Source organism: Hemicordylus capensis, chromosome 2, assembly GCF_027244095.1.
Source record: "Hemicordylus capensis ecotype Gifberg chromosome 2, rHemCap1.1.pri, whole genome shotgun sequence".
NCBI lineage: Eukaryota > Metazoa > Chordata > Lepidosauria > Squamata > Cordylidae > Hemicordylus > Hemicordylus capensis.
The window spans coordinates 80,039,775-80,049,895 of record NC_069658.1 but is presented as its reverse complement, the minus strand read 5'-3'; the positions used below and the strand labels follow the sequence as shown (position 1 = coordinate 80,049,895).

The following is a 10,121-nucleotide window of genomic DNA, read 5'->3' as shown; positions in this document are numbered from 1 at the left end:
GAAGGTCAGGAAAAGGTAACTAGCCTTCCTGTTGTTAGATGTGAATTATGTTTTACATACCCAGACAGTGAGATGGCTAACAAAGCTTTTATATACAGCTTTACAAAAAAATTAGATCAGATTACTGTGTACTTACACCACTGAAGAACAAAACATCTGTTTAGGACAGAGTTCACCCTGGGTTCACAAGCAGCAGGAATGTATGTGTTATATTCAGTTTAGTATATTGGGATTTTCAATTCTGTTCCTTTCCTGAAGCCCTTGAGATTGTTTCTATACTACTTCTTAGGGTACAAAATGCCTTATAATCCATATTCCATGGATCCTGAATACCCTGTGAGGTATTAGGTTAGGATGAGAGATGGCAGCTTGGCAAGAAAACCCAGTGAGCTGAATATGAAGCTGAATGTCAACTTTTCCCATCCAAAGCCATTACAACTAGGCACTGTTCCAGACTGATCCACATAGTAGATAAAAGTTATTCAAGGCAGGGGATAAAAGGCTTATCCATTTACTCTGGGTTTTGCCCAGGAAAAACAAGGGTAACAGGAAAGTCATTTTCTTAACATCTTTATACTAAAGTTTTCTTTGTTACATTGAGCATGAATATCTAGACCATCTAATCCTGGCAGAACATTTCTCTTTGATTCCAAATCTTAATTGTCTACATCCAAGGTGATTAATTTAACTTTACCTACTTTTTGGTTTCTGCTTATTTAGAATATACATACATACTTTTCACTGTTTGTAACACTATATTCTAATTGCAATATGTTAAAACTATCATAGCCAATCTGAGACCTATAATTTCCCCACTGTTTTGGTTAATCTTTTCAATTGAGAAGTCTCAGTTGGCAAATCTGCTGATGTTTTTCATTTGACTCAGGCTGTAAAACATTTAAGAACATAAGAACAGCCCTGCTGGATCAGGCCCAAGTCCCAACCAGTCCAGCATCCTGTTACACACTCTTAATTACTTTGCTCTTAATTTGACATTAAATATAGACAGTCATTTAGTACTTCACTTTGATATGATATCAGGTGTAAATGAACCTGTTGAACAAGTTCCATTTCCATTTAGTGCCATCATTCTCCATCTTTTCTATATTATGATTAATAAGTGGCTGAAAATGTTTAGATTACTATCTGTATTTCATATGAACTCACCATCTCAACAGCCTTATAAATTATCTCAAAGCATTCTATAGCCATCACATGGTTCTCAGAATGGAACTTCTTTTGTCAGAAAAGAGATAGTGCTCCCTGACGAATGTTCAGAAATTAGAAATGAAAGATGTGTGTGTGTGTGTATGTATGTATGTATGTATGTATGTGTGTGTGTATATATATATATATATATATATATATATATATATATATATATATATATATATATGCTGTGCACAAATTAAAATGAATTCTATCATAGACAGCTAGTTGGTAGAAATGGGCTTCTAGTCAGCTATTAAAAGACTTTCATAGTTGATTAACCTATAGTGTGTTAAGGTCTACTTACAGAACACAAACGGGGAGGAAACCTTTCAATTTTTCTTTTATTATACTGCTATCATTTGGTAGTTAGTGTCAAACTCTCTAACACAAGGTCTGATAGCTACATATCTCAAGTCTACTGTAAAGCTATGGCAACAGTTGAATCTTCTTACTATGTACTATATTAACAATTAGCGGCCAACATTCTGACTGCACTTCAGAAGAAGTATCTTTGCTGAAGAGTACTTCCTGACCTACGCAGCACCTACTGCACAAAAAAGGGCGTGATTTTCACCAATCTCTCTGTCTCCTTGAAGTGTCCTGGACTACCCAAAAATATGTTCCTGACAGTCTTCAGCCACCCTTAGAGCCAAGAGCTTGGCGTCCCAGCATGGGCTGATGGTGTAGCCGCCCCCGACCTCCGGTGGGACATTTGTGCCCCTCACCTGGTGTTCAGGATGGGACTTCCACCCAGAATCCCCCTCCCCTTGCCTCGTGCAAGTGGGAGGGTGTTTGTCCCAGCCCGGGACTCACGAGCCCAAGAAGAAGCCTGATTGGTTGGCTGGCTCGTGGTGGGCGGGGCTTGCTGAGAGGCCGAGCGTTTCCCCGCTCTGGCCTCTCAGTCGGCTGTTTGTTTCCGATTAGGAAGGAGCTCGGTCCGGGAGCTCCTTCCTCGAAGGCCTTAGTTGGGGGGGTGCGCCCGACAAGCGGGCGAGGCGGCATTCGGCGGCGTTCCGTCGAGGGGGCCATAGTGTCAGCGGTGGCCCCGCTGGTAGGGGGTTACTCCCGGGACTGCTCCCGGCTGGGTTGCAGCTGCAGCAGCAGCGTCTTTGGGCCTCTTCAGCGCGGCGTCGGCACTCGGCTTCCTGGGCGTGGTTCTCCTTCTGGGCGTTTGCCCTTTTGGTTTGTGGGGTATTTGGGGGGTTTCCATCAGCCTGGGTGGCTGGGCAGCGGCCCCTTTTCCGTTCCCTGGAGCACTACTTTTGATGCCAACATTCTTTTATTTGTTTGGTGGGTAGCAGGTGGGTGTTTGTGCTCATCAGTGCCCTGGTGGGCCTGGCCTGGTTGAGAGTCAAAAGGCCTTTTCAAGCCTTCTCCTTGGGTGTGGGGCTCTGGTGCTTTCCTGGATAGGATTGAGTATTGTTTTTGATTCAGGACAAGGGCTTGGCTTTTGTTCTATATCCTTGCTACCTTCATTCTGTGCGTGGTTGGCGCTTTTTTCCTCCAACCCCTTTTGGAATCCCACTATTTAGAGGCAGTATGCCGGGGAAGGCCAAGGGCAAGAAAGGGGGGCGCCCTGTTAAGCAGCCCAAGAGGCCTGCTCCCCCGCAGTCCTCCTCGGAGGAGGAGGAGGAGGAGATGACTCTGATACGGGGGTTAATTAATAGGATGGAAGCTTTAGAGAAAGCAAAAGCAGCCCCCTCCGACAAAGGTGCGGGTCCTTCAGGTGTGGGGGGGGTGCCTCCTCCTAAGGTCCCTCGGAGGACCAGGGGTTCTGTGAAAAGCCAGCTGCTAACTTCTCTCTCTAGTAGGCTGGCTGCGCTGGAAGAAGGGCTGAACCCTGCTGGACTGGGCCCTTCTGCTCCTGCGTTACCGCTTCCTGAACCTGAGTCTCCAGTTCCGGAGTCGCCTTCACCATTGCTACCTCCGCCTGCGGCACCAGTTGTTCAGCCTCCAGTGGATACGGCTACTCCTTTGGCCCAGGGTGAGCCAGCAGCACCTACACCGCCCGGCGTCACCGGCCAGTGGCTTTGTCCCTGGCCGATGCCTGCCATGGGTGGATGGGGCCCAGCTTCTTACTGGCCCCCATATACACAACCTTGGGTGGCGGCTTCCCCGCCGGTTTTTCCTGGAGTTATTGCAGGCTTACAAGGCGCTGCGGAGCAGGTCTGGTTGGGCAACCGGCCCTCCAGCGGGTCGCTCCCACTCCCAGGGGTGGCCTCCTCTGCTGGAACTGCCACGGGGGTGCAGGCGGGTTATTATCCGATGGGGATTCTGCCGTCACCTCAGCATGCGCCCTATGGTAGCATGGGCCTCCCGTTAGGGGATCACTTACTCCCTTCTACAAAAGAAAAAATCCTTAAGGGTGAATATGTGGACATTTTTAGCTTGTTGTTCAGGGAACCTGAGGTTAAGCATAAAGAGGGGGAATCTTGTAAGGAGCACGAAGCCACCAAGAGAAAGCCGGTCGAAAAGACTTGGAATAATTGGCTTTCTGGCTTCACGATTTATATGGGGGTTATTGTCCAAGCCCAGCCTGCAAGGGGCCCTGCCCTGTTAAAATACATGGATATAATTCACAGGGCGGTCTCCGACTTTGCTGGATCTTCCTGGGTACGGTACGATGAGAGTTTTAGAATGAGGGCTGCCCTTGACCCCACATTGCCCTGGGATGCTCCGTTGCAGGAGTTGTGGCTGGTTACTATGTCTCCAGCCCGGCCCATAGAGGGAGATAGGTCTGACAGTGGGCATTTGCTTTCTAAACCATCGGGGGTTTTGCCCTCAGGGAGTCCTGGGCAACAGTGGGTTCAACCCCACCTTGTTTGCTGGGAGTTTAACTCCAATGGCAAGTGCTCCCGTTCCCCTTGTCGGTTTAAGCATGCCTGCGGGGTCTGTGGGGCGAGGCACCCCAGTTCCTCCTGCCCCAGGGCCAAGTTTGGGGGTTCCGGGGCTAAGTATAGGCAGGGGAGCAGTAAAAAGGGTGGCCCTCCTCCACCCGCTCCGAATAAAGGGTCCTAGCCCTATCAAGGTGAAGGTGCTTGAGCAGTGGTGCTGGACTATCCTGACCAGTCAGCAGCTTCTTATTTGTTATGTGGCTTCCGGGATGGTTTCAGAATTCCCTCTTCGGCCCGTAGGGGATTAGGCAGTTCTCGCAATCTGAGATCAGTGGTTGGTAAGGAGGAAGTCGTTGTTAGGAAAATTGGTAAGGAGGTGGCTGCGGGCAGGGTGATGGGGCCTTTTGCCAGTCTCCCCTTCCCCAGCCTTAGGGTCTCCCCATTAGGGGTGGTCCCTAAAAAGGTTCCTGGTGAATTTAGGTTGATTCACCACCTTTCTCATCCCAGGGGGTCCTCAGTAAATGATGGCATCCCTGATAGCTTATGCTCTGTACGTTATACCTCATTTGATGAGGCCGTGGAAGTGGTCAGGGGTAGGGGCCCCGGGGCCCTTTTGGCGAAGTGTGATATTGAATCCGCCTTTCGCCTGTTGCCGGTACATCCAAATGACTTCGAGCTGCTGGGCTTTGCATTTGCTGGCCAATTTTATTTTGATAGGGCTTTGCCTATGGGCTGCTCAATTTCCTGTGCAGCATTCGAAACATTCAGCTCCTTTTTGGAGTGGGCAGTTAGGCGCCAGGCGGGTCTTCCCTACACGGCTCATTATTTAGATGATTTTCTTTTTACAGGCAGGGGGAATTTTCTTTTTACAGGCCTCGCCTTTTTGGGGATTGAGTTGGACACTGTTGCCGGTTGCTCCAGGCTGCCTCAGGCCAAGCTGCGGGTTTTATTGGACATGGTTAGGTCCCTTGGTCGCGCCCGTAAGGTCTCCCTTAGGGATCTCCAGGTTGTTTTGGGTCACCTCAATTTTGCCTGCAAAGTGGTGGCTCCGGGCCGGGCCTTTTTGCGCCGGTTATGTGACCTGACTGTGGGCGTTAGGGCTCCCCATCACAGAGTACGAATTACGGAGGGTGCCCGGGCCGACCTGGCTCTTTGGGAAGCATTTCTCACTGATTTTAATGGGGTGTCTTTCTGGCGGGATGTTAGACTTCTGGAAACCGACCTGCAGGTCCACTCTGACGCTGCAGGTGGAATAGGTTTCGGGGTTTATTTCAGGGGACGTTGGTGTTCTGCCAGGTGGCCCGAGGACTGGTTCAGGCAGGGGGTTTCCCGGGACCTGACTTTCCTAGAGCTCTTTCCAATTGTGGTGGCCGTGCATATTTGGTCCACTGAGTTTGCCAACTCCTCAGTTGTGTTTTGGTGTGACAATCTGGCAGTTGTCCAGATTGTCAATAGTCAGACTTCCCAGTCCCCGAGGGTCATGGTTTTGGTTAGGGCATTGGTATTGCAGTGTCTGCGGGCTAACATCCTTTTCCGGTCCCGCCATGTTCCGGGTATCCGGAATGACATAGCTGACGCTTTGTCTCGTTTTCAGTTAAACAGGTTCAGAGCGTTAGCGCCCGAGGCCGCCCTTCACCCGGAACCCATGCCAGCTTTTCTGTGGGAACTTGGCAGGCGGAGGCACAGCGGGCCATAGCGGCATCTCTGGCGCCTAGCACCAGAGTGAGCTACACAGCCAAGCTTGAGGCTTTCTCTCTTTTTCGAAAGACTGAAGGTTTGGCGGAGGTGCGGCCGGTCCCTGTAGAGCAACTTCAGCAGTTTTTGGTCTTCCTCCGCAGGGCGGGGCGTGCGGTATCCACTTTGGGGGGCTATCTTGCCGCGTTAGCTTTTGAAGCCCAGGTTCGTGGGGTTGGTGATTCCTCCTCCGACCCGCGGGTGCGGCGCATGTTGGAGGGTTGGGCTAGGGGGGAGCCTAGGACTAGGGACCCCAGACGCCCTTTTACTCTGGAGTTGGTGGCTTCAACGCTGGGCCACCTAGTGGGGTGCTGCTCTGGCCCATGGGAGGTGTCGCTGTTTAGGGCTGCACTGTTGGTTGCCTTTTTTGGGGCCTTCCGTCCAGGGGAGTTGCTTCCCCGCAGCGGGTCTTCCCCCAGGGACCACTGCTTGCAATATTCTGATTTATCTTTCGGTGACGGGGAGGTGCGTTTGCTCCTTCGTCGCTCCAAGACGGATCAGAGGGGCAGAGGCCAGACGGTTCGCCTCGCGGCGGCCGGGAATATCAATGTATGCCCCGTGGTGGCCCTGAGGCAGTACGCTGGGCTGGGCCCCTTTTCGGGGGGAATGTCTTTTTACCCACAAATATCGGACTCCTCTGACGCAGTATCAATTCTTGGCGGTGGTGAGGAAGGCTCTGTTGGCCGCGGGGGTTGCGCTCCAGGGGCTTACTCTACATTCATTTCGTATTGGTGCGGCCACCACCGCTACACGTATGGGGCTTCAGGAGGTCGAAGTTCAGAGGATTGGACGTTGGAGGTCCGTGGCGGTCAGGCGTTATGTGCGCTGACAGCGGACAGGTGTGGGCTCTACTGACCTGTTGCTTTCTTTTGGCAGGTGCTGGCGGGGCGGCGGTCCCGGTCCGAGTCCTGATGTGTGGCCATTCGTTGGTCTTCTGGGCTTTCAAGCGGGCCAGCACCACCCGCTGGGGATCCCAGTTGGGTTTAGGAAGCAAGGCTTCAGTTTATTGGTTGGGCATGAGGGGCATGCTCTGGAATCAGTTGCTTCCAGCATTGAGGGAGCATTTAGATAGGTTTCCCATTCCCGACATCCTGGTTCTTCATTTAGGGGAGAATGATTTGGGCCGGCGGCCTGGCCTCGCCATCCTTCAGCAAGCCTCCTCGGATTTGTCTATTTTGCACAGCTGGATGCCTGGCGTGCGCATAATATGGGTTAATTGGCTCCAGCGCAGGGTGTGGCGGGGTGCTCATTCTTGCCTTAGCTTGGAAAAGGCACGCAGGAAGATTTCAGCCGCAATAGGTAAATTGGTTTTGGCGGCCGGGGGGTCTGTGGTGCGGCAGCCAGATATAGCTGCTCGCTTTCCCGAGTTATTCCGCCCTGACGGGGTCCACCTGTCTGAGAAAGGTTGTGATTTGTATCTGCATAATATCCGGGAAGTGATTGCTGAAGGTTTGGAGGGGGTGGGGCAGGAAGGTCAAGCGAGGGCTAACCTTCCTGGGTGGCGGTAACAGTGCGGGCTGTGGGTAAGGAGGTCTAGATTTCGGTGAGCACCCTTGGACATTTTAAGGTGGATTGGTCAATTGCTTCCTTGTGGCCTGTGCGGCACGGGAAGAATTACATTGCCAAGAAACCTGCTTCAGGACTTCACCTACCTTTGGGCTGTGCGGTCCGGGGAGGTAAAGATCTGAAGCTGTCCAGATCCCCTCTTCTAAAAGGGGTGGTTGGCTTTGAAGGAATTGGGCGGGAGCTACCTGCCTCTTTCCTGAGCCAGGGTGTGTCGCCCTTGCAGGCGATGGGTAGGACGTTTTGAATCCTAGCCCACGCCTAGGTGCCCGCACTGTTTTTATGTTGGTGATTAATCACCTTGTTTCCAGTCCGCCACAAATGTTGTTATATTAATAAAGCGTGGCCCGTTTCTCCCATTAAAAAATGTCTCTGTGTCTTCTTGGGCTGGGGTCTGGGTACAAGTCCAGTCCAGAGGGCACCTCTGACTCTGGCCTATTGGAATGAAGAAACTAGTTTCCCCTCTGCTGTACCTTTTGACTGTATAGTAATACACAAATTGAATTTCCATTAACCTTTACTTGGCTCACCAGCTTAAGATTCAGTTCCTGACAGAGTAAAAATATATACTCCTGTGAAACACTGGGGGGTCCTTTCACCAGTCAAACATCTTCAGACTTTTCCTCAATTAAACATCCTTGACCTAAATGTACCTCCTGAATCTCTTATAACAATACTTCAGTGTAATATAACTTTAGATAGTTGCTAACTGTATATTTTAAGAACAAGCAACAGCTTCTATTTTTGAAGACTTATTATTTATTTATTTATTTAATAATTAATTTTAAATACCACCTTTCATTAAAACAATATCAATGCAGTTTACAAAACATTTAAAACTATATAAGACTATAAAACAGACACACAATACAAATAATAAATTGGAATTGGAATATAAAAATACAAATCTAATTAAACATTTTCAAAACCCACACAATAGGACCATAAAATACAGGGTAGCAGCAGCAATAACAACAACATCAAAGTTAATAATGACAATGATCAGCAAACACAATCACACAACAATTTTTAAGGCCAATTTTTAAACAATTTTTAAGGCCAATACAATTTTTATTGTATTTAAAAATAATAATCATCATAATCAGCACTCAAAATCACTCAATTGCAATGCAAATACTAATAAATATTTGTAGAAAAAATAATTGCCCCTTGTAAATACTCATTAGTCTGTCTTCTATTTTTCCCCTTTCACTTAGAAGATGAAATATTGGCAGACACATGTAATAGCTTTTTAAAATAGAATTAATGCAGCAGATTCAACATATTAGATTTTAATAAAGTGAATGATATCAGGACTTGCAAAATATTACTTCCGGGAACATAACACACACATTTAGCTTGCAACACTGACAGAAATATATCAGGCAGTGCTGTAGCCCAGACTTTATTCCTTCTGGAGTTTTTACAGGGCTCTAAAAGGCACCAGTTATCTTAAACCTAGGAACTTTCAGCCTGGCAACCAAACCCAAGAATCTTATTCTCTACATAAAGTGTGCTGTCGAGTCAATTTCAACTCCTGGTGCCCACAGAACCCTGTGGTTTTCTTTGGTAGAATATAGGAGGGATTTACCATTGCCTCTTCCTGCACAGTATGAGATGATGCCTTTCAGCATCTTCCTATATCACTGCTGCCCGATAGAGTACCAGTGGGGATTCAAACTGGCAACCTTCTGCTTGTTAGTCAAGCATTTCCCTGCTGCACCACTTAAGATGACTATTCTCTACATACCACGTTTTTTTTTCAGAAACATGAGCCATTGGATGCTAACTGCTGCTTTTTGTTGCCACCAGTGTCTCATTCAGGAGCAGGAACACAGCTTAATGATTCAGAGATTATCAGTTCTCTTGGTTCAGAGTTAGTCCCTTTAGGAGTGGACTATGTGAGCTCCTCTGGCCTGGGTTCTCCTCTTCTTCTGTCTCTCGGGGACACCGGTCTTGAGAAGCCCCAGTAAAGTGGAGAAAGGCTTGCCCCAACAGATTCCTCAGATCAGATCAAATTCCTACTAAGTATGTGTGATAAAGTTGTTATGTTTCTCATACTGTAGGAAATAAACTGTTAGGTTTTTTAGAACATAAAAATGTTAGTTTTTTAAAAACCAAAACCTCTATGGACAAGGTCTTGCTTCCACTCTCTCTGGAATCAATGCATTCAGACTCAATCAGTGAGACCCGCACACAAGCAGGCTGCAGCCTTGGGCATCCAGATCGGCCGCCCACACGAGTGTCTCACTGACTGTGAGCCTGATTGTGTCACAGAGCCGGCGGGGGCTGCAGGGATCAGGGGCTGCATGGCCATGGAAGTTCCAGCATGCTCTGCGCAAGTGCACAGAGCATGCTGGAGAGACCCCTGAGCTGGGAGGCTGCTTTTTAGCCTCCCAGTTGGGGGTCTCCTCGTGAGTTGCCACAGCAACACACTATCCAGAAACACCAGTTGGCAGAGCACTTGCTCTGCTAACCTGGGCTAAAGAGAGGGCTGCAGAAGCGGGTTACCCTCTGTGAGGCAACTGGGCTCACCTGCGAGTCTGGTGGTTCTCATGGTCCGCTAAAATCAGGCTAGGCTCCCCAAGCCCGATTTTAGCCAATTGTGAGAATAGCCTCCTTGTGTAAATAAAAATGGTCCCGGCTCTGTGAAAATTATTCCCCAAAATGTGTGTTTTGAACAAAAAACTGTCATGTCCATTTTTTTTTCATGTCCTAAGTATGTTACTCTAAGTGGGTTTTTTCCCCCCCAGGATCCTAAGAACAGTATAGTTTGCA

General features: G+C 48.7%; 1 protein-coding gene across 1 annotated transcript; it reads left to right on the top strand.

Moving 5' to 3' along the window:
* Positions 1 to 2,173: 2,173 nt before the first annotated feature.
* Positions 2,174 to 7,736, top strand: LOC128341551 (uncharacterized). The gene is made up of 2 exons (XM_053287826.1): positions 2,174 to 3,196; positions 6,657 to 7,736. The coding sequence occupies exons 1-2, from the start codon at positions 2,752 to 2,754 to the stop codon at positions 7,286 to 7,288; spliced, it is 1,077 nt and encodes a 358-aa protein (XP_053143801.1). The 5' UTR covers positions 2,174 to 2,751; the 3' UTR covers positions 7,289 to 7,736.
* Positions 7,737 to 10,121: the final 2,385 nt, after the last annotated feature.

Excerpts from the sequence above, each read along its gene's own strand:
- LOC128341551 (XM_053287826.1), top strand. The coding sequence starts at position 2,752 with ATGCCGGGGAAGGCCAAGGGCAAGAAAGGGGGGCGCCCTGTTAAGCAG. Across the intron at positions 3,197-6,656 it reads GGCTACTCCTTTGGCCCAGG|GTGCTGGCGGGGCGGCGGTC; the intron begins GTGAGCCAGCAG and ends TTCTTTTGGCAG.